Here is a 23,928-nt window from a genome sequence, read left to right as displayed (position 1 = left end):
TAAACTAGAAGTTTAGTATAAACATGAATGGTCTTTTTACTATACAGTACTCCCTTGGTTGCTTTATAGTTGACATATTTTTTTTTTCAAGAGTTAATTTGATTATTTTTAAAATTATTAAATTAAATTAATTTAATATTTTAAAGTTAAAATTTAAATATTTAAAAATTATATGTATAATTCAACGCTAAAAGGAAAATCAGACGACTAAAAAGGAACAAAGGGAGTAGTCATGAAGAAAGGAAAAATATATAATGTGATGAACCCCAAGATTTTATAGCCAAAAGAAATACTCCAATTTAATTAATATTAATTCACTAACAATCAGTAAAATGAGAAAAATATAGGTCATGACAACGTTGAATAGAAAAATTTAATGCTTCCTCACCAAGTATACTTTTTTTTCACTTATTTTCTTGCACGCCAAGTATATTAATTACCAAACATACATAATCAACACGTTTATTTAGTTTTAAAAATAAAATTGTCTATATTCACTTTCCTTATTTTCTCTTATTTGTAAATCTATTCTGTTCCTAATAGGACTTGTTTAAGAGTTATACTGCCATTATTAATTAAGGGGTTGTTGCTTAGCTTATTAGGTATTAGTTATCCATAATTTTTTTATTAACTTATATAATTTCTAGATTCAAACTTAGAGCGTGATTTCTAACTAAGAAAAAAAAGTAGAAGCTTTAATTATTTTAAGAAATAAAATATATATTTAAAAACTATGTAAAAAATGCTATAAATTACAACTATATCAAATTAAAATATTATAATATTATTTATATAAAATTCAATACATGAATAACTTAGTTCAGCAATCAAATAATTCCTAAATAGTAAATACTTTTAATAGATAAAAAAGGATATTACTTCTTATTTAACAAAAATTCGTCTGTTAACTGTCGGTTTTTTGGAGTTAACCGCCATTAAGTATTTATTAGGATTTCTAATAAATTATATATTACAAACTTTACATGTAATTGAATTCATAGACTTGAGGGCAAAAAAAAAAAAAAAAGAAGAGAGGTTATAGAGAAGAAAAAGGGAGAATTTTGCCATGGCATTAGCCATGGAGACAGAAGAAGAAGAAGAAGAAGAGATGATTGAACTTGGGAATTTATCAAATTATATTGTTGAATCAATTTTCTCAAAAATTCCCTTAAAATCTCTTACACAATTGAAAACTGTCTCCAAAACATGGCGAAATTCGATCACAAATATTCGACATTGTTACCCTCCTACAACCTCTAGTGGTTTAGTCCTCTTTCTCAAACACAGGGATTTTCAAGAATCGATTTTCATGAAGTTATACGATCAGAAAGGATGGCAAAAGCTCTCGCCATGCATGGGTTCTAGCGAAAAATTTTGTACGTTTGGTTCGTCTTATAGACATAAGTTCTCTTATTTGATCGATTCTTGTAATGGGGTACTTCTATATGGTTCACATAATAATGAGTTTTGGACTTACTCGATTTCGGTTCTTGATCAGGTTGTTACACTTCCTGTTTCTCACAATGTCATACGTCCAGCTTGTTCTAGTCTTGTTTTTGATGGTTCTTCAAATCATGTGTTTCTTCTGAGAGGAAGTTGATGTGGATTCTCAGTTGATGAATTGCATGATGTTTTCGTCGAATTTGTGGAGTTGGAGGGAAGATAAGTTGAGGATTATGAATTCTGAGCTTCTTTTATTAGATGGATTTTCACGAGGACAATGTTGCAACACAAGTGTTTTTGTTATGCAAAAATTGTATTGGATATGGAGTTTGTGTTTGTTAGTATATGACATTGATGAAGAGTACTTTACGCTGTTTCCATTACCAAATAACAGTTCAAGAAAATCAAGAAAAGGTGTTTACTCTCAGATGTTATGGGAAATCATCAGAAGGGTTGGTACAATTTTGTGATCCAGTAAACAATGGATTTTTCATATGGAGTTTCAATGGAGGTGACTTCAAGTTGGATCATTATGTAAGATTGGAGGATTTGAGATTGAGAAAAATGGGGTATTCAGTAAAGCCATGTGCATTCAATAAAGCTTTGGAGGTATTGTATTTGCATGTGTTGCCACATACAATTGTTTCATACAGTTTTGAGACTAGAGAATTGGTACAAGTTTGGTCATATATAGAAGAGGAAGAAGAGGATTGTTGGATTTTCAAGATTCTTCCTTTCTTATTTTCATATGTTGATTTGCTTGCTTTCAACAAATTGAGGCAAGTTGATTAGTTGATTCGGCCCTTCCTTTAATCCTCCATATAATGGCCAGGATGTTCCGGGGCTATGCTTGAGGCAAGCTGATTAGTTGATTCGGCCCTTTCTCCAATGTTGCATATAGCGTAAGCTTAATGCACCATGGGGGAGTTGATTAGTTTGTTAGTATAAGAGAACCAGGAGGAACAGTATATAGCTTCTTGTTTTTTCTTATTATATTCATTCATATATACATTGAAACAAAATATTGTTTTCTAAATGTAAAGGAATTTGATGTAATGACATAATTGAGTCATATGAATTGTGATTAGTTTTTAATTGAATTGTGTCATCCTCTCTTTTGTCTCTTTTTCATGTGCTTTTTGTGCAGACATTTAATTGCCTCTATCCATATCAATTTTTGATACAAAAATATATTCAACATGTAGGTCATCAATACATGGTAATTATTACATAAACATAGGGATCATATTATACATCCAGGCTAATTTTTTAAAAGTTCAGAGATTTCTGAACCAATTAACCCTCTAATTGTATTATTAAAGAGAAGATTTCAAAGTCCTATTTGTTGGAGCAAAATAAATCCCTTCTTCCTCTTCCACAATTAGCATTTTGTTTCCCTTTTTATACTCTTTTTTTTCAATTTGTATCATTTTTTGCATTGTGCTTTGAACATTATCATTGTTATCAAACTTCATTTGCCTGATAATATTCATATGTGACTTCATAAATTTGTACTTAGCAAGCCATCTTTGTATTTTCCCAGAAGTTGTCTTTGGTACACTTCCAACTTTGACAAGTGCCACAAGTCCAATTCCAACATTCTCTTCTTTCATTGTGGCTTTTCTTATACCTTCACATACTTGCTTCAAAAACATGTCACTCTCTATTTCACCTTTGCTCTGCACCTCCGCGACAACAGCTACAGATGTGTATTCAGATTCAGACATGTCGAATGCTGCAACACAACCTCCTCGTAGGAAATTGGGACAACTATTATAAGCTGATGTCTCCAGGTAATGTGGATGTATTTCTTGTCCATTTGGGAGTTTGATAATGTCTGAGCATCGACCTGTCACGTATAAAAACCTTTCTTCTCCTTCGACAACTCCTCTATCACCTGTTCGAATGTTGCATTTTCCCGCCTTGTTTTTAAGTCTGGCATTGAACACTTGTTGAGTTAAAGATGGATGTGCTAAATATCCAGTAGCATTGCTAGGAGATGAAATCCATATTTCTCCTTCAACTCCATCTTCCACAATCTCATTTGTTTCTTCATTCACAACTAAAATTTCAATGTCAACATCTTCATGATCAAGTCTAGCACTTGGCAAGAGCTTTTTGTATGTCGAAAATTTGTCAAAGTTACTACTTCTCCATGATGTTGAAACAAATGTGCCATTTTCAGCTAAGCCATATGAGGGAGAAATTGCTGAAGGATTTAGCCCGAAAGGCCTAAAAACTTCAACGAATTCTTCAACACAGTCGTTGTAAATTGGCTCGTTAATGATGATCAAATTCTTCACGCTCAACATACTGATAGGATTAACAGTACCTGCATCAGTTGCTCCAGCATGACCACGCTTCAACACGAGTGGTAAAGCAAATGAAGGAACCGGAGTGCAAGTTGCTTTGAACTCCGAAATCAGTTCAAGCCATATCCTAGGACGATTGACAAATGCATTCGGAGATGTCAACACACATGTTGCCCCTGACACAAGTGTCAACAACAGAAACATGAGTCCACAATCATGGTACTGAGGCAACCACGAAACAACAACTGTATTCGGGTGAAAATCATAAGCTTTCCTCGCGGCTCTAACATTATGAGCTGCAGAGCCTGCAGTCAACAAAACAGGCTTAGGAATAGCAGTTGCACCAGAAGTGTACTGAATCAAATATACATCATCAGCATTGCAACCATTGTAACTAAAACCAACACCAAAGTTCACATTTTCCAACTGCATAGTCACTTTCTTTCCCTTCAAATCCTCGGTTGAAATCCATCGAAGATTCTGTAAAGCCTCAGACAACTTATTATTATTACTCGACGATGCAACATACTTCTCAACATGTTTGATGTAATCGCGTTGTGCTATAGCAACTCTAGGCCTTGTTTGGGACACAACTCTAAGTAAATGATGCCAATTATCGTTCGTGAAAGATGGGTGAGGAGGGCTAATAGGAACAGCTAAAACACCAGCCCTTTGACACCCAAAAATCACTTCAACAAATTCAAGTCCTGGTGAACATAAAACAAGAACAACATCATTTTTTCTTGAACTAAGTAACAATTCTGAAGAAATGCATTGGGCTGAACTATTTAGTTCCTCATAAGTGAGAAATGAAGGCTGAATTGGGCCATCTTCAGCCCAAACGAAAGCCGGTTTCGACTTAAAACCCGGAAGTTTAGCCCATATTGGAAGATAAAGATCCACAACAGGTTGGTCAGGGAAAAAAGGGTCATAATTTTCATAGTTCATGGCTATGATTCTAAGTGTACTTGCAGAGATATGCTGTATTTTGTATGAGCAAGTACTTTTTTTCAAGAATGTTGTTATATATACTGCATACTGAGACTAAGAAATAAAGAATTTTAAAGTTTGATAGAGAAATTTTTATTTTTTTTTTGTATAATTTAAGGATATATTAGTGGAATATTCTGTATATTCTGATTTATACATCAATTGCCTCGTCAATTACATGTCTTATTATGTTAAAATACTACGTTATTACCTAGGATACTTATAGCAGGGAGATCAGACAAATTGCCGCGTATTTATCCTGTGTAGCTACATCAAAGATTTGTATTGTAATGTATTTTATGCATGATGAAATTATATTTTAGATAGTTTTGTTAAGTTTGCCACATATTGGTACCTTGGAATATCTTTTGATACCATATGATTACGTCGTAAATTTGTATATTTCTGTTTGGTCAAGCATCTAAGAAGTTGGCTAAAACAGAAAAGTGTTTCTGAAGAGTTGCAGAAGCAGTTGTTGGGAAGAAGCTACAAAAAATATGGTTCAAGAATGTTCAAAAAGTGGCCCTTCTCAGTAAAAAAAGATGAGTTAGCAACACCAGTTGTTGAACTTAACTAAGTTAATTTACAATGTTCTTGGCTTGATTCTCCAGAATTCTCAGTACATGTGGCTAAACATTTCAGCAATTTGCTTCCCCAAAAAAAACTTCACTGCAACTGACAATTATGTGGCTTCAACTACTGTCCCCATGCACAGGCCCTGTATTTTGAATCACTTCAAGATTAGCAAACAATAAAATAATAGGATTGTAGCTACAAGAAAAGGCTCAAATGAATCTATACCAAGGTTAAAAAACAAAGAGGGGGGTGGGGGGTGGGGGGCTTATATTCTCTAGAGGATACTGTCGTTAGAAGCGAATTCAGGATTTAAATTTGATGGGTTCAAAACTTGGTTTAGTTAATATTTTGGAGATCAGTTGAGTCCACTTTTAACTGAAGGTCGTATACTTTGCATATTTCCTTTTTTCCCCCTTATAACGTGGCGTATGAGCTAGCTTAGGCACACCTCAACCCACGAGCGCCTGCTACCTCCCAACATCACAGGTACAAGTAATTCTACCCTCCAACAACAACAACAAACCCAGTGTATTCCCACATAGTGGGGTCTGGGGAGGGTAAGATGTACGCAGTCCATACCACTACCTCCGAAGAAGTAGCAAGGTTGTTTCCGATAGACCCCCGGCTCAAGACACAAGATAATAACCAAATCCGTAATAAAGCATGGAACAAGATGAGAAGACATAAATACGCCACCCACAATGAATAAAAATTCTACCCACCAAGGATTAAGCAAATTGGAAGAAATCATCTAATGTTTTTGTCTTGGTTGGCGTTTGAATCCTGGTCTCTTTATGCACTCACTTAATTGACGACACCCTTGAGTGGTATGCTTTATGAACTTCTAGATTATGATCTACCTGTACGGAGACCGGAAGGATAAACATAACTGGTCACTCATCTTCCCAATAGTTTGCCAGTAAGTTTTCACTAATCTTTTTAAGTGCCTCATTGCACTGGCAGATGATTAGGACTAGTTACTTGATCCCATGTGGATTTCCAGTGCCTTATACAACCACCTCCAACCTCCTCAGGGTAAAGAGAATCCAGAGGCCCTGTGGTACTTCCGAAGGTTATTGAACCAGAAAGTATGACAAAATATTCCTCCATGAATCTTCATATCACACTTAAGTCATTGCTACATTCAAGGGCAGTTTTAACAGCATACAAGGGAATAACACAGGACATACATAAAGGAGAAACACACGGCAAGGGGGAAAATGCAAAGACAGAGATACACTGCACATGCGTTAAAGCAAGTTTAGCAACAGATTGATAAACTCATGAAGGCCAAGAAAGGATGATGCCAACAGAAAGTAGGAACACGATGCACAATCGACTTTTTTTGTCTAAAATAGATACTTCTTCTTAGATAATGTGGTGCACCGGCAGCTTGTGCATACCTCGACTATTTCACCAAGTACCTGCTATCTCCACCATCACAAGTACCAAGTAACTCTGCCCACCAAAACTTGAGCAGATGGAAATTGAATCTAAGACCTCACGGTCCCTCTCCCGCTTCTTTGACCACAAAGCCACACCCTTGGTTGCTTGTGCACATACAAATATTAGTGGTCCATGTTCCATAACGCATGATAGTATACCAAATGATTACAAAAGCTTGTCTGCTTATGATATCTTTCAGATGCAAAGGGCAATAAAAAGAGAAAATCTTGGTGCATATCAGTACTATGAATGCAGCTCAAGTAAAGCGGCAAAGTAAAGAAAGCTATATGATGCCATGCATCTAGAAGACTAGAACAACAAACCTTCCAACAAGAACTACAGGGCAATAAGTGATAGCCAATCTCAATAAGGAGGACGCATGAAGAAGGTCGGGACTATATACAAACACGTAGTTATATCACAAGCTAAAGACACTACTTGATCTCTCTTCCATTCCCTAGCTCAAGATCTCCAGAAAGATATTAAATATCTACTTGATGTTGTTGACTCTGCTTTAAAGAAAAGGGACTAGAAGTCAATAAGGCTACTCTTAGAACTGTTAACCAAGAAAATTGTAACATCAATCATCAAACTTAATGCCAAAGCCAATGGCTGTAAAATTGATATACAAGGAGATTCTCTCCACATTCTTAATTCACTTTCTTCTTTTTTCTCCTCACATTATAATGTTAGTAATTATTTTTCTTGTTCCTTTCTTTCCAATGTATGCCTTGGCATATGATTGAGGACTAAAATCTTACTGAGTTCTTCAGCAAAGGGTAAACTAATAATCAAGCAAATGTTGTGTAGATACACTCACTTTCAATGGATCAAAATTGATCTTATCACTGTTTCCTTACTTTTTCTTTTCTTTTTTACGCTTTTCACTAACAAAGCAGCACTACCTTGAGATTAACCTAACCACTCTGTAACAAAACAATTGCAGGGACAAGTTTTACCTGAAAGGAATAGAGAATAAAAAGGAAGATGATTTAAACCATCTGACCAGTAACCAGCTAAACACTTGAGCGTAATTCAACCTACGACTATATTAAGAATATTCGATTTCCAATTCATAGAAGAGAAGAGAAACTACAAGCCAGGTCATGCAAAAGTTGCCTGACTAGAAGCTAAAAGGAAAACATACAAACTTGAATATTCATCTTGAAGACTTAATGACTTCAATAATGAGGTACCATGGGTCATGGCATTAGCATATTATGCATTAACATTATTGCTCATTGTGTACTTCACTTTTCTCCAAAGAGCGAGTCCTCTCCCAGATTCTATTATAGGATCACAATGCTGTCATATACAAAGTGAATATCTCAATGTGTTAACTGATATATACCAAAGAAGCAAAAAGAACTGACTGCCTAAAAATTTTAATTCCATCCGTTCTAGGAACTTTACTCACCGATCATTATGAAGTTCCTGAACAAAATTTTGGTTCCCATGCGCCCGTGAGGCATCAACACTCAACACTTCCATACAGTTTAATGGTACATTTATCTCAACTAACAAAAGTAATCAACCAACTTTCCCCCCACCGATAACCATCAGACCACATACTATTAAGAATGCAATGAACATACATGGAAAAACATGGGAAGATATGCACGACAATTACTGAACGATTAATGGCAAACTAGGAACAAAAGGGAAACATTACCCAACATTAAGAATCCCATTAACAGGATCCAAGAACTGCTGATTCGGTTGACGTTGTTGCTGTTGTTGCTGCTGCATTGACAACATCTGCTGCTGTAAACTACCATCAGCATTCCCAACTAGATTACCTGTTGAATTTGTCCCCATTGCCTCAACATACCTCCAAATATACCACGAAGCTACCGACCTATACGGCTTCCATTTCTCACACAAGTGATCCATCTGTGATGGCCTAGGAAGCTCCTCAAGACCATACAACATTTTCACTCCTTTCCTAATACCAAGATCATGTATCGGCAATACATCCGGCCTATGCAATGAAAAAATCATAAACACGTGAACAGACCACGAACCAATTCCACTGACCATCGTAAGCATTGTAAAAAGTGATTTATCATCCATCTGAACAATCGACTTATCCGACAATATCCCATTTTCATACTTCCTTGCTAGATCATGTAAATAACTCGCTTTTCTTGCAGACACCCCAATTTGCCTAAGCTGTTGTGGAGTTAATCCCAAAACCACATCAGCAACAACATTATCCTCCCCACCACAGAGAGATACAAATCGAGTGTAAATCGAAGACCCAGCCTTATACGCTAATTGCTGAAACAGAATGCTTTTTGTTAAGGCGAGAAAAGGGGGTTGATAAACTTCAAGATTCGGAAGTGGGTAAGTTTGTATTAATGGAATGAGTAATGGGTCGGAGGATTTAAGGTAATTAATGGCGATTTCCAGCTCACCTGGATAAGAAAGTGAACGCGATAATACTATTTCTGATACGATGGTGGAAGTTATAACAGTGCTGGAAATTCTGCGGATTTTCCTGGGTCGAGATGGGAGTTTGGTGGGTGGTGAACGAGCTTTGATAGGTACAATGGCAGCAACATCAATGGCGGTGGGGGTGGGGATGTTAGGTGAAGATAGTGATGGAGATGCTGATTCTTCGGCCATGGATGAAATAGTGGGATTTGGTAGTGATATAGTAGTATAAGGAAAATGGGAGTTTTAGCTACATGAGATTGAAGGAAGGATGTTAATGGAGATTTGTTAAGGGAAGAGGGAAATGGGAATTTGTTACTGTTCAACACTCTCAGCTACAACGGTAGTGTGTCAGCATTCAGCTTCAGCTAGTTGTACCAGCTAAGATTGAACAAAATTAATTAGAAAATGCTCTATTTTCACCTTTAACTATACGCGAAAAGGAGATACGTCCAACTTTTTGAGTTTCTATTATTTCTGGACTTACTAAAATCATATTTTTAACAATTTTAGTATTGACGTGATACATACGTAGCACAACACACTAAAGAGTTCGCATAGACATATGTATGTGCCACGTAAGTACTAAGGTTATCAAAAATATAATTAATCTAGGGTAATAGATTCGGATGTGTCTCAACCTTTTCACCTATAATTCAAATTGAAAATAGAGCATTTTCACAAATTGATGTTAGCAGTACTTGATAAATATAAAAAATTATAGAAGTGTGAGGGTGTTTGATGATGAAAATATTTGGCTTTTTTTTTTGGAAATATTATTTCAGTAAAAATTATAGTGTTTGTCGTTTGGTCGTGAGAATTTTAAATATAATATGAGTGGAAGATGAAAAATATGGAACAACAATATACTTAATATATTCCCACATAATAAAATTTGAAAAGGATAACGTGTACACAAATCATACCACTACCTCATATGAAGTAGAGAGACTTCAGCATAGATAACAGTATAACAAACGCCAAACACAAAGCACGCAACAAAAAGGATAAGATACTGCTAGCCAATACAGAAAACAAGACTACCACAAGATAAGACTATAAACTATCTATTAAAAATCACAGACCCCACAAAAACATCACGAACAAGAAACTACAGATACAAACAACACACTCTTTGGTATTGTTACAAACGAACTCCTAACCACTAACCCTTTATCTTAATCTGCATCCTTTACATTTTCTTATCAAGGATTTTATCCTCCGTAAGTTATAACTGCTCTATATCATGTCTTATCACCTTCCTCCAGTATTTTAATTTTTTGAGTTTCATATTCGTCAGTCTCCTGCTTGAATATACATTTAAACTATTAATTATCTAAGTTTCATATCTGAACTTTCAAATAAAAAAAATGAGTCATTAATAATTTAGACATATTTTGTTAACCAGTTGGTGATAATTCATAATTTATGTATGAAACCGAAACAATTTCGATTATTTAAGCGTGTGTTGAATCATCAACTCTATAACTATAATTCATTCTCATTATGTTGTTGTATGAGTACTAATTTGTTGAGGTAAGGGCTGAAAATACGCCTAGCCTATCTTAATTTTTTTTATTTTCGTACCTTAATTATGAGTCATCTAAACTATTTTCTTTTTTGAGTTTCACATATAAACTAATGGAAGTGTAGAAACACACCTAAACTAGCACTTATTAGTTTGAGAAACACACCTAAAAGTTGATTAGACTAAATATTTGCTTACAAACTCTTTAGGTGTGTCTATCCATTAAAAATCAGTTCATGTGACATATTTTTATTCTTTTTGCTAACAAATTATTTTTTATTTTTAAAATAATTTTAATTGATATTTATTCATTTTGAGGTGTGTTTTTAAGCTAATGAGTGATATTTTAGGTGTGTTTCATACGCTCTCAATAATTTTGATATAAAACTCAAATAACGGATAGTTTAGGTGTATTTATGATACTTCACTCCTTAACTGTTGGGAGTGTGAGATTTTAATGGCTAAACGTGCCTGAAAGCTTTTGTAAACAAATATTTGATCTAAGTCAGTGCTATGTGTGTTTTGCTAACCATTGTATGACAATTCAAATAGGAAACTAACGCTCTAAATAATTTAAATATGAAACTCAAAAAATCAAAATAATTTAGATGTATTTTTAATTCTTTTTTTTTTCATTAAAATATGATGAAAAAATATAATCTTAAAATCAGTATATTTTAAATCGCGTAAAGCAAAAAATTACAAATATCTTAAAATTATATGTTATCTTACGTCCCATTTTAAGCATACTCCAGAAAAAATGTTACCAAAAATTTGTTACTTCAAAAAATAAAGATGTCATTAATTTTTTCTCCAATCTTCATTCTTATCCTTGTTTATTAAAGAGATCAATTAGTACTAATACTCACTTAATCGTTGTTGTTAAAGAGATCACAAGTGATTAGTACATGTAATCACTTCTTAAAAGAAGCATTTATTTGTTATACAGTATATTGTATCTTCCTAGTGGGTGTAATATCATATATATATATATATATATAACACATAAAGTACGATAGAGAAAATACAGCATAAACTTAACCAATAGGTTTAGCTGACAAATTAAATTAAATCGAGTGATTTATCATGAATCGAATAATTAAGGGGATAGGGGATCAAATTATATAAGGACTAACAAAATTAAATTTTATAATATTTAAGTTATATTCTTAATCCATTATCAATCAATAATATATAACTACATATATATATATATATATATATATATATATATATATATATATATTACAAGAGAAAGCTCGAATAAAAGACTGACAATCTTTGAAGAAGAAAATCGCTTTAGAAAGTTCGAGATAGAGATGTATCACCAAACCTAGTTGTGAAAACACAAAGAGATACTGTGATGTATGCTTGAAACACAGAGTTTTGGGTGAACACTGAAAGACACGCAAGTTATAATACAGATAAACAATATAAAAGGTCAATGCTACCCTCAACTTCAACTTTAACCTAGTTGACATAAAACAAACATGTCAAATAAGTAATTATAAACAAGGATTAGGATATCTAATAAAATAGGCCTTACAATAAAAGTTAATTAGCATATTTTATAGCCTCATACACAATTTGACTGTATTAGAATTGAAATTAAAGTTGCTAATGTAAAACTACCCTCTGTATAAAAACTTCCAACTCAGAAAATCATCCTAATACATGCTTAATTTAAGATTATTTGCAATATGTGAATGAAATGGTATCAGAATCGACTTAAAAAATTTATTAGTGAGAAATTAATTCCTCAAATAATCATTCAAGAAAGTCATTAAACTATAAGACCCATGAAATAACTACTATATACTATGAATCTTTTACATTGTCATGTTATGTACAACAAGAAGTTATTATTCATTATTCATAACATCTAATATAATGACTTGAAAAACAAAGTAATAATTAATACGACATAAGTGATTAAATTTTTGATTAAATTATATACAAAAAGATAATTAAGCTGACTAGACGAGTACATAGAAAAAGAGAAAATCCAAACACAATCCTTTATGTAGTTGTAGTTGCTGGTATCCACGTTCTATTGTATTAATTAAAAAAAAAATAAAAAATAGAGACTTTAAATCAATTTCATGGTTTCCACATAGTTATTACTACCAACTAATAATTCATGGAATTAATTAAATTAAATATGGAAGAAGCTGTGCATTACCTCACGTGCCATTTTTTTTTAAAAGGAGTTAATTATTCAGTATTTTAGGGTGGCAAAGGAACATGAAAAAGCAATTGTTGACCAAGAACTAATCATAAAATTGAAAAATAAAAATAAAAATACTAGCTGTATTATAGATTGTTCAAGATTTTGATTCGACGGAATGTGACTATATTATTGTATTTAAAGTGAATATGATGTATTATTAATCTTCTTGATCAAGTCGTATTCGCCTTTTAATTAGTTTTAATTTTTCTTCTAACGAAGAAACACGGTCAATAAAGATTTATGTAGTAGATTTTAATTTATATAAAATTTTAAAGTGATGACGCAGAATTATTGAGATCGTTAATCTTGATTTTGCTAATTTCTTGATAATGGCATATCATATATAGTGCCCTACAATTTATGGATAAGCTTTGTGAAAATGAATGAATAATTCTTGTAATTTATATTAAGTAATAATAATAATTTTCTCTTCTTCTTGAAAGGCCACTAGGCGATCCATGTACTATTTTATTGTATTATTATGTCAGCAAAATATATGCTAATCTTTTTCCACTTTTTTTTTTGTTATTTACATTTAAAAGTGTCAAAAATAATATTTGAATAAAAATTCTTTAAAAAATGACGTATTTGCCCACCAAAGGCCATAGCACATACTATAATTCAATATATTTTTGTGTATAATGTATCAGTTTATTGTATATCATATTATATATCACATCAGCTAGCTAGCTCAGCTAATCATTAAAAAGAGTCACTGTTTTGGATAATAATCTTAAATGTGTTGATTAATTACCGATCATTAATTACCCTACTGAGTATGAATGCAACTTGCATTTCAATTAATCATTCTCAAAAAATAAATCACACTATATTATAAGGTTTCATTATCTCTCAACTAGCAAAGGCCACTCCTCAAAAAGGCCAAAAAATATATATGAAAAATAAAATCACAACACACACATATGGAAAAACATTTTTGGACAAGGCAAATAAATGAGATTATTAGCATTTATCCACGTGTGTTCGATTTTATTTGTGCAAACCTCGATTAATTTTATATGTTATATACATACTTATTTTTCTCATCAATATTAATATTAAATAATTATTTTCATTAAAACTCACATATTAAAACTTTATATTACCCATGTATATATGATAAGGAGTTGTTTATTTAAAAAATAATATTTGAAGATTATTTCAAAAAAGTGTTTATCAATTTGGTTAATTATTTCAATTTCAAATTTAAAAAACAGTTGAAGTTTTTAAAAATTTCCACTCATAATATTTTATATTCTAAGTACACTTTTAATATGTAAATACCTTTTAACTTAATTTCAAATATCACTAAATATCAACTTAATTATACATCCGAACACTTCCTAAAATATATTACTCCATCCGTTTAAAAAAGAATGACCTATTTTTCTTCTTATTTCATTTTAATTTTAATTTCTTATGTGGTATATTTGAGATCACAAGATTAAAAAATATTTTGATACAATTATAATTTAAATTTATAAAATAAAAAAATATACATATGTTTTAATTTTATGTCAAGTGAAAATACAATTTTCCTGTAAAAAAATAGTATGGTACAATAGACAGACACCCGAATGGACCTAGGGGTTGGCGTTTGGTATTTTTAAATTTCGTATTCGGTAATTGAAAGTAGATATCACACACTATACTTATAAATATCGGTTCGATAATCGGTAAATTAAACTTCGATTCGGTACGATTTTTGGTAATACCAAATTAAATGTACGTAACTTCAAAGAGTATATTTAATAGAAACCCTATTTAGTAATTCTTTTATTGCTTTTTACGAATATATTACTAAGATCCAAGAAATTCTTTGGGATTGACTAATACTATTGTCTATTGAGTTGGTTATACATATTGTATAATGTGTGTGTATATATATAAATGTATATATATAATTCAATATTCGATAAATACCGAATATCAAACGGTATTAATATCTTTTACTAAACTCAATTTCAAATATCGAAACATTAAAATTTTACTTCTAAATATCATACCAAATATCGAATATCAATTATCAAATTTTTTAATTTAATTTGATAATTTGATTTTTGATATTTTATGTCCGGTCCTACGCGGACCCTTTCGTGATTCCACGTTAAACACATGAAGTGGACCAGACAAAATGATAGCTAAGAAAAATAGGCCTAATATTTTACTAACTGATTCCCTTGTCGTGCTAAATTCAATTATTCATTACAGTATAAATAAAAATTACTGTATAATGGAATCTAAATATTTGTTATAGTTATTGAAATTGTTGTGCTAAATTCAATTATTCATTACAGTATAAATAAAAATTATAATGGGGTGATAAATATTTGTTATAGTCATTGAAATTGTTGAATTCAAATTTTGAATATCGAATTCTTTATCGGATGGTATTTTACATTTTTTTTTTTTTTTTTTAAAATTTTAATAAACATTATACTTGCTATCTTTTAGATGTGCATTAGATAAAGTTGCTACTCTTCAATAACTTTGAAATTACATAAAACATGTAAATCACATTAAACAAATTTAATGTGATAAACTAAAATTGAGAAGAGACCAAATATAAGAAATTTCTTGACAATCTTTTAAGATATCATGATTGGTGGAGGTGAAATTCGATCCTTGATAAACTAAGAAGTGATTAGATGAGAGAATTTCCTGAAAACTTTCTATTGAAATTCAACTACTAACTTTTTCTAATGGAAAAGGTTTGTTACATAACTTAGTTACCTATTTTTTTTTTTTTTAAAAGGAGTTTAGGAAAAGGAGAAATAAAGAAGACTATAATACAAGTCAATTTTTATCCATAAGTGAAAGTTGAGATAGTTCAAATATTACTAATCGAGCTAAAATTTCTCCAATCCATCATTCTTCTGGGTTGGATATGTTTTTCAAATATTAAATTTTTAGTGTGAGTTTAAATTTAATTGAATAAAAGAATATCAAACAATCAAATAATAATTATCATAAAAAGCACCTATCAATAATTATAAAATTATTATAATGTGATTATAAAATTATGAATTTAACCTTAAAAAAATCAACTTTAATATGATAATATAAAATAAGACGAAATATAATAAATTCTTATGATCGAACGCTATCAATCTTGACTTTAAAAAAATAAATTGTAATTATAGTGGCAATCTTGATAAAAAAGTGTGGAGATGCGGACTAGGGTAGAGGGTTAGGGAGTGGGAGTGCGTTGGTAATAGTTAGGGGCGTTCCCTATTTGTTTATGTAGTTTCTTGTTCGTGGATGGAGTGTTGTCTATGATTTTGAATATATAATTTTTACTAGTATCGTGTGGCTCTAATATTATCTTGTAACTAGTGTTGTTAGTTTATTTTACCTGCACAAATTTATATATATTTATATTTTATATTTACTATATTATTATGATTCTAAGCTGAAATATATCAAAAATAATCTCTCTGCGATCTGCATGTACTCTACACTTTAAAAAAAAACAAAAAAAAAACAGTGTGCTGTCTTAAAATTTAGTAGCTACTGTCACCATCATCATCTTGTTTCCACCTTTTCAGTTGCCAAAAAAAAATCTCTACCTCATTCCTTTTTCCTTTCTCAAAAGTCTTGTTCAAGTAGATCACTTTAATTCCCTCCTTTATTTCCTTTTATCTAAAAGACATAGAGGAGTAACAATCAAGATTCTTGCTAATTCCAGCATATTCAACAAACTTCCTTTTTCTTGATCTATTAATTCAACAAAAGGGGTTGACTTAAAAAAGGAAAGAAAGAAGAAAAAATGAGTTTTAGGGAAGAGAATAATGAAGGAGGGGATCTAAGGAAGCCATTTTTGCATACTGGAAGTTGGTATAGAATGGGTTCAAGACAATCTAGTATGATGGGGTCTTCTCAAGTTATTCGTGATAGTTCTATTTCTGTTCTTGCTTGTGTTCTCATTGTTGCTTTGGGTCCTATCCAGTTTGGTTTCACTGTATGCACATTTCTAATTTACTCTTTATTTTCTTGCTTTTAAGTTTCTTTGGTTTGGTTCTGGCTTTCTGTATGTTTTTGTTTAGCTGCTTAATATCATGTTAGATGCTTCAAGATTGGTGGAAAAGATAAAGTCTTTTTTGGATAAAAATGAGCTCTTTACTTATTTACCTGCCCAGTATCCTGTTAGAAGCTTCACGATTGATAGGAAAAAGATAGTTTTTTGAATAAAGATGAAATCTTTAACCTCTTTTTTATTGTGGTCGAGGATTCTTGCTTTGTTTCTCTATGCATGTCTGTTTACCTGAATAATACCATGTTAGAAACTTCAAGATTAATGAGAAAAGATAGGGTTTTTTGAATAAAAATGAATTCTTTTGCCTTTTCTTGTTGTGGTAAAGAATTCTCCCCCGAAAAGCTAGCTTTTGGGGTTGAGTTACGCCCAAGATTCATTTCTTTACCTGGTACCAGTGGCATCAGTGATGGGCCCATCCCAATTCATTATTTTCGATGTTGGGTCCCCTGGTTATCAATTTTCCACGCTCCAGATGTTGGGGGCGTGCGGGTGCGGGAAGAGGGGGTGGGAGGTTGGAGTTCCACATCGTTTGTGGGATGGGTTCTAGGTCTCCCTATATGATCTTGGGCAATCCTCCCCTCATGAGTTAGGCCCACGATCCATTTCTTTACACATGTCTGTTTACCTTCCTAATATCCTATGAGAAACTTCAGATTTGGTGGAAGAGGAGAAGTTTGACTAAAAATAGGCTTTAAGCTTTTTTCTTTGTGGTAAAGGGATCAAAATTGGTTAAAAAAAAATTGTAGCCATCTTTATTGGGATTACAGTTTGCTCATTTACACGTGTGCAAATGTTTTCAAGGGAGTTCATCATACAATCAGAAATATTGATCTTGTATGTAATTCTTTCTAACCTAAATCTCCAGGGTGACATTTCCATTTTGTGCCTGCACTTTATTGTCTGGATGGTCTACCTGATTTATGTTGCTGCAATGGGTATTTGCATATGTATCTCTATTTGATCATGTGTTTGTTTTTGTTGCATATGAAGTGTGGCTACACATCGCCTACGCAAATTGAAATTACCAAAGATCTGAAGCTCACTGTTTCTGAGGTCTGCAAGAGTCATTCTTTTTTGTATCTTAATTCAGTTTGTTTCAGAGTTATTGTTGACTAAAGATAATTTTCAGTTCTCTTTGTTCGGTTCTTTATCAAATGTGGGTGCTATGGTCGGTGCAATATCTAGTGGTCAAATTTCAGAGTACATTGGACGAAAAGGGGTAAAGTTATTGCATTAAATAAGATTCTTGGTTTTCATTTGCCATTTTTCTGTGTATGGCTCAAGTGGTTACTCAAATCCTTTTTGTCCTACTGCAGACTTTAATGATAGCTGCGATACCTAATATCATTGGGTGGCTTGCCATCTCCTTTGCCAAAGTAAGATATTCGACTTGACGTGTATGATATAGTGCCTCGATAACCTACATTGACATGTATGTTCCTTGTATCTCCCTTTTTGTGCCCTTGCCAATATGTTTCAGGATCTTTCCTTTCTATACATGGGAAGATTGTTGGAAGGTTTTGGTGTGGGAATAATCTCTTATGTGGTAATATTCAATTTCTTAAAATCTTTTCTGGCTATAGTTATTGGATGAACCAACATTCTCAAAATTAATGCTTTGGCTTCCTACTTTTCGGTGTTTGTAGGTGCCTGTATATATTGCCGAGATAGCACCCCAAAATTTGAGAGGAGGTCTAGGGTCTGTTAACCAGGTTCGCTGAGTTATAGACGTACCTTTCGTCATACCAAAGTTCCTTATGCCTGCTAAATCAATCACATGCTATCATTTCTTTCTTGATGTAGCTCTCTGTTACAATTGGGATCATGTTAGCCTATTTACTGGGACTTTTTGTTAATTGGAGGGTGCTTGCTGTTCTTGGTAATGATCCATTCCTCTTGAAAACTCTTGTTAAGCTACAACATACAGTTATGAAAAACAAAATTAACTAAGTTGAAGTAATAGCTATTCATTTATCTTCATTCATGTAGGTTTACGTTGGCAAGTTTAAGCACTTTCCAGCTCCCTGATAATTCTGCTTCTGCCATACTGGGTTTCTGTTAGTTGGGTGCTATCTGTTTTAAAATGACAATTCTTTTTTCCTTAATGGTGGCGGGGGTGACTTGGGCGCACCTCAAATATTCCACCAAGTACTTGCTACCTCCCACCAGCAAAGGTAACGGGTAACTCTGCCAACCAAGGTTGGAGATGGGCCGGAATGGCATCGTGCTCTTTTGTCTTTGCTGAGATTGAACCTGAGACCTCATGGTTCTCCCCCAATTCCAAACGAAACTAAAGATAGAGGAAGCCCTTTTTTCTTCACTAACCACTAGGCCACACCCTTATGCTTCCAAAATAAGTGTCTTTGTATGTTAGTATGGAAACACATTTTTGGCATTATGTAATTGAATCAACAGATATTGAACCCCCCCCCCCCCCCCCCCGTGTCTTGCTTAGATGAAGGAGTTTCCTGCATCACCAATATGTAAGGACCTGCTAGCCAGTTGGTGTTAGTAAAAGGAAATATTTCATAGGCCAAAAGATCTGGAGGCATTCTATATGTCACTCCAAAGATTTTTTAATAGAAAAAACTTTTTTTTGTGCTTTTGGAGGAGAGGGTTATGTTTCAACTCTAAAACAAAAATGAGTACCTAAGAATTTCCGGATTGAACTTTGAATGAACTGGTATATCGACCATGGCACGGGAAGTTGATAAAGCCATCAAGATTATCTGGATGATGATCCCGGGTGTTATATTTTGGTCTTTATGGATAGAGAGGAACAAAAGATGTTTTGATGGAATTTCAACTTCTAGTAATCTTTTGTGAGGCAGATGTCTAGTTAGCCTCTTTAGCTGGTCCAAATTGATCCCTGTAAATAATTTAGAACTCTTCTTGGATTTTGTTAGCTCTATAGCTTAGAAAGAAGCTACAAATCCTTATTTTTGGAGCTTAACTGACCTATCCTTGTAACGTTTGCATCTTCTTGATGCCCTTGAATGAATCTACTTACTTCATCAGAAAGAAAAATATCGACCGTGGCAGAGCTGCATAGCCTCAGGGTATTGTTCAATTACACTTTAACTATATATTGTTTTTGCTTATAGGAGCATTGCCTTGCCTTGCCTTGATACCTGGACTATTTTTCATCCCTGAATCTCCTCGGTGGTTGGTGAGCTCCATTAATATAATTTATTTTTATTTTGTTGCATAATTCCTTTGAGGCTTTGATTTCTGTTTGTCTCATTTGAATTTATATCTGAAACATAGGCCAAAATGGGTTTAACAGAAGATTTTGAAACTTCTTTGCAAGTTCTTCGTGGATTTGAAGCTGACATTACCAATGAAGTAAATGAAATTAAGGTACGTTGTTTGAAAGAATAAAGCATCCTTGTTGCTACACATGCAATTGTATATAAAACTTGTTAAATTTGTATTTAACAGTGCAGCTCTTATTTTATTTTTGTGTGTAGAGGTCAGTAGCATCATCAACAAACCGAAGAACAGCAATGCGTTTCGCGGATCTCAAACACAGAAGATATTGGTTGCCTCTCATGGTATTTTGACGTTTCATGCTGTTATTGGAGTCTTCATGTTAGTTTATGCTCCTGTTTTTATCAATCTTTAATCTTTCATTCTTTAGGTAGGAATTGTTCTACTTATCCTGCAGCAGTGTGGAGGAATCAACGGTGTGATATTCTACTCTGGCAACATTTTCCTATCTGCTGGTATGTAAATAGCATTAAACAAGCAATTGTATTTGTCATCTGTTAAATGATGGAAGTAGCTCTAGGATTTGTCTCCTCAAAAAGAAGTGTCATGCTCAGTGTTGTGTAGCATCTACCTATTTGTTATGATCCACTTCTGGCAAAACTGAATTGCACTATAATACTTCTGCCTCATGAGCATCCCGAAACAAAATAATTGAATAATTATTTAAATCTCTAATGATCTACGACTCTCTTCATGTGGTATAAGTCTCACTAATTTAGTCATCTCCACTTCACAGGTATTTCTTCAAGCAATGCTGCAACTTTTGGTGTTGGTGCTATCCAGGTTCAGCTTTTATTATTTTGGTTTCTTGTATTTAATTTCCAACAGTGCATATTATTCAGGAAGGAAGGAAAAAAGTTTCTATTTCTGCGTAGCTCTCGCACGCATTACTTTTCTCTCATAGTTAACAACTGAAGAGAAGTCCTTTTCAATGTGTAGGTCGTTGCAACTGCAGTTGCTACATGGCTGGTGGATAAAACTGGACGTAGAATTTTATTAATTGTAAGTTTTTGGAAAGTCATCACTTAAATGCATGATTTTCTAGTTGAGCTAACTTATAAACGCAAATGCTCTTTTGTAGGTCTCCTCTGCTGGAATGGCTGTTAGTCTCCTAATTGTTGCAGCTTCCTTCTATCTAAAGGTAGTTTAGTGGGATGATTTAGACTTGAACTGCACATGTTATCTTTCTCATCATTTCGTCTTTTATGTTTGATCAGGGTTATGTATCTGAGGACTCTGGCCTCTATGGTATATTGGGAATAGTATCAGTAGTTGGGGTGGTGGTATGTACCCTTCTCGAGGAGAACATCCGTCTCTTGAAATTACATGCTTAAAGTAACGTATACTCATTTTTCTAACCAACTTCTCATTTCAGTTCATGATTATTTCATTCTCGCTTGGAATGGGCCCAATTCCATGGCTTATAATGTCTGAGGTAGCTACTTTTTCATTTATCATGAATAGTAAATTTCAGCTTGCTCTTGAATCTCTTGGTACCTACTTTGATAATTTTTGAGCAATTGGAGTTGGTCCAACTATAGGATACTGTTTCCTGAGATTACCTATTATATAGGGCCCGATCCTCCTGATTGAATAGCAGCTATTGCTCGAGCTTTAGTTGAGCTAAATGGTATATTGTGCACTAAGCTACTTCGCTATCAATTTGGTCATTGACCCTAAGTCGTATGTTGTACTCTAAGCTGGTATCAGTACGGTCACAGATGATTTTCCAACTATCTAGTGATTAGTCTCCGAGATCCCATTCATGAATATAGACATGCTACATGTCTCATTTAGTACTCATCTGGAACGACATGGGCAACTGTTGATGAAATCTTAGGCTTGCTTTACGTTGTTAAGAATTTTTTTTGAACTTATTATGTGCATCTGCTGGCGTTGTAGATTCTTCCAATCAAGATCAAAGGCCTCGCTGGAAGTACAGCAACATTAGCCAACTGGCTATTCTCGTGGGTAATAACAGTGACTGCACCACTGCTTATGGCTTGGAGTAGTGGAGGTATCTTTCTCTCCGACTTGCGCCACATTTACCTCTTTGCATGCATACATGTGTAATTTCCATCTCTGCTTTGTAAACCATGGACATGTATAGACATTTTGATCCCCATAGCATAGGATTCCCTCACTTATGCACCTGTGACGAAGCCAGAATTATCTATGAAAGTCAAAATATAAAGAAGTAAAACATGAAGAAGCCAAGGGAATTCGACATTTGTATAATGTATACTACAACAACAAACTCGGTGTAATCCCACAAGTGGAGTCCGAGGAAGATAGTGTGTACGGTAGGCCTTACACCTGCCTTGATAAGGTAGAGAGACTGTTTCTGATAGACCCTCAGCTCAAAAACAGATGAAAAAGATGACAGTAGTAACAAGCAAGAGCAACAAGAAGAAAATGCAATGATCAAGCTAATGAAACAACGGAAGGAAATAGAGATGTATGAAAACGAAAATGCAAGACTAATACTATAAGACTGCGGGAATGGGAATGCAAATGCAAAGCACCCGACTACTTATTAACCTTGCATCTTAATCCTCGACCTCTACACCCTCTTATCAAGGGTCGTATATCCTCGGTGAGCTGAAGTTGCGCATGTCTTGCCTAATCACCTCACCCCAATACTTCGTAGGCCTACCTCTACGCTCCTCAAGCCCTTACGGCCAACCTCTCGCACGTCCTCACCGGGACATCCATACATCTCCTCTTCACATGAAAGGGTGTCGATTCATCAGTGGCTCTGCAACTGATGAACACGCACCATAAACATGTTCCTGAAAAGTTTCAGCATTTCATATGTGTAGCTTCTTAGTACATGATCATATTGGCAAACCTGAACTGACTTAATGTCTGCGCGCGCTATCTTTAACCAGGAACCTTCACTATTTACATGGTTATGTGTGCCTTCACCGTGGCGTTCGTGGCAATATTTGTACCGGAGACGAAAGGGAGAACTCTGGAGGAAATTCAGTCTTCCTTCAGATGAAGAATTTCATCGTTTTTCCACTATACTTTCTATTACCTTGTTCCTCCTTGTGCAATAGTTTCAATTTTTCATATATATAGAAAGAGCCAGTTGCACATGCTGCTTCAGAGTGTGTACATTTCATCCTTCAATAATTGGTTTTACTTGCTGTATTTCTTGTTATTTTTGTTGCTCAGCTGTAATTACTGTATGGTTTTTTTTAAGTATTTTATAAGGGTGATTATTTAATTCAATTTTAAATAGTGTGCTTAAAGGAAAAATGTACTTATTGTATTTACAGTCAAACCTCTTTATAACGTCATTTAGCTTCAATTGGTTATAGCGAAAGTTGTCTCGAAATGTTACACAGGAATCAGGATGATTGTTATTCTGAAGAAACTGGATTTCATTGTTATGCACTAAATTTTGTTATTCACAGAGGAATATATATATATATTATTACAAGGGAAAAGGATAAAAATTTCAATTTTTAAAATAGTTGCTAATATACTTTTTAACTTTTTGGTCCCTGGGAATGGTGTTTACATTGTAGCAAGAAATCAGTTAAAAATAAAAATTGTATTAACCATTAAAATTTAAATCAGTGGTATAAATCATGGAATAACTCAACATTAAAACTGCAACATGTTAACAAATTTCTTTTTTTCATCGATGTGG

At 33.5% G+C, this 23,928-nt stretch overlaps 4 protein-coding genes across 4 annotated transcripts; 2 read left to right on the top strand and 2 right to left on the bottom strand.

Moving 5' to 3' along the window:
• The first annotated feature begins 996 nt into the window (after positions 1–996).
• On the top strand, positions 997–1,954 carry LOC124897814. The gene is made up of 2 exons (XM_047411336.1): positions 997–1,376; positions 1,499–1,954. The coding sequence occupies exons 1-2, from the start codon at positions 1,067–1,069 to the stop codon at positions 1,546–1,548; spliced, it is 360 nt and encodes a 119-aa protein (XP_047267292.1). The 5' UTR covers positions 997–1,066; the 3' UTR covers positions 1,549–1,954.
• Positions 1,955–2,759: 805 nt separating this feature from the next.
• LOC107868549 (long-chain-fatty-acid--AMP ligase FadD26-like) lies at positions 2,760–4,703 on the bottom strand. Its single transcript, XM_016715244.2, has one exon. It carries the CDS (start codon positions 4,701–4,703, stop codon positions 2,760–2,762), a length of 1,944 nt encoding a protein of 647 aa, XP_016570730.2.
• A 466-nt stretch (positions 4,704–5,169) lies between these two features.
• LOC107866993 (DNA-3-methyladenine glycosylase 1) lies at positions 5,170–9,597 on the bottom strand. The gene is made up of 2 exons (XM_016713063.2): positions 8,440–9,597; positions 5,170–5,463 (listed from the first exon to the last, which is right to left on the bottom strand). The coding sequence occupies exons 1-2, from the start codon at positions 9,393–9,395 to the stop codon at positions 5,442–5,444; spliced, it is 978 nt and encodes a 325-aa protein (XP_016568549.1). The 5' UTR covers positions 9,396–9,597; the 3' UTR covers positions 5,170–5,441.
• A 6,773-nt stretch (positions 9,598–16,370) lies between these two features.
• Positions 16,371–23,504, top strand: LOC107866994 (sugar transporter ERD6-like 6). The gene is made up of 18 exons (XM_016713064.2): positions 16,371–16,922; positions 17,988–18,050; positions 18,127–18,216; positions 18,314–18,373; positions 18,478–18,543; positions 18,644–18,709; positions 18,801–18,876; positions 20,102–20,166; positions 20,265–20,357; positions 20,468–20,551; positions 20,638–20,722; positions 21,004–21,050; positions 21,207–21,269; positions 21,349–21,408; positions 21,485–21,550; positions 21,643–21,702; positions 22,170–22,284; positions 23,159–23,504. The coding sequence occupies exons 1-18, from the start codon at positions 16,731–16,733 to the stop codon at positions 23,269–23,271; spliced, it is 1,464 nt and encodes a 487-aa protein (XP_016568550.1). The 5' UTR covers positions 16,371–16,730; the 3' UTR covers positions 23,272–23,504.
• Positions 23,505–23,928: the final 424 nt, after the last annotated feature.

This window comes from Capsicum annuum, chromosome 4 (assembly GCF_002878395.1).
Source record: "Capsicum annuum cultivar UCD-10X-F1 chromosome 4, UCD10Xv1.1, whole genome shotgun sequence".
NCBI lineage: Eukaryota > Viridiplantae > Streptophyta > Magnoliopsida > Solanales > Solanaceae > Capsicum > Capsicum annuum.
Note: the sequence above shows the minus strand (reverse complement) of the source record. Positions and strands in the feature narration are given on the sequence as shown.

What these genes read in the sequence shown, in the direction of transcription:
- LOC124897814 (XM_047411336.1), top strand. Translation starts at nt 1,067, where the DNA reads ATGGCATTAGCCATGGAGACAGAAGAAGAAGAAGAAGAAGAGATGATT. An exon ending in GGGTTCTAGCGAAAAATTTT is followed by an intron (nt 1,377 to 1,498) that starts GTACGTTTGGTT and finishes GTTCTTGATCAG; the next exon opens with GTTGTTACACTTCCTGTTTC.
- LOC107868549 (XM_016715244.2), bottom strand. Translation starts at nt 4,703, where the DNA reads ATGAACTATGAAAATTATGACCCTTTTTTCCCTGACCAACCTGTTGTG.
- LOC107866993 (XM_016713063.2), bottom strand. Translation starts at nt 9,395, where the DNA reads ATGGCCGAAGAATCAGCATCTCCATCACTATCTTCACCTAACATCCCC. An exon ending in AATGGGATTCTTAATGTTGG is followed by an intron (nt 5,464 to 8,439) that starts GTAATGTTTCCC and finishes TTCAAAATACAG; the next exon opens with GGCCTGTGCATGGGGACAGT.
- LOC107866994 (XM_016713064.2), top strand. Translation starts at nt 16,731, where the DNA reads ATGAGTTTTAGGGAAGAGAATAATGAAGGAGGGGATCTAAGGAAGCCA. An exon ending in GATATTGGTTGCCTCTCATG is followed by an intron (nt 20,552 to 20,637) that starts GTATTTTGACGT and finishes TTCATTCTTTAG; the next exon opens with GTAGGAATTGTTCTACTTAT. An exon ending in TATGGCTTGGAGTAGTGGAG is followed by an intron (nt 22,285 to 23,158) that starts GTATCTTTCTCT and finishes ATCTTTAACCAG; the next exon opens with GAACCTTCACTATTTACATG.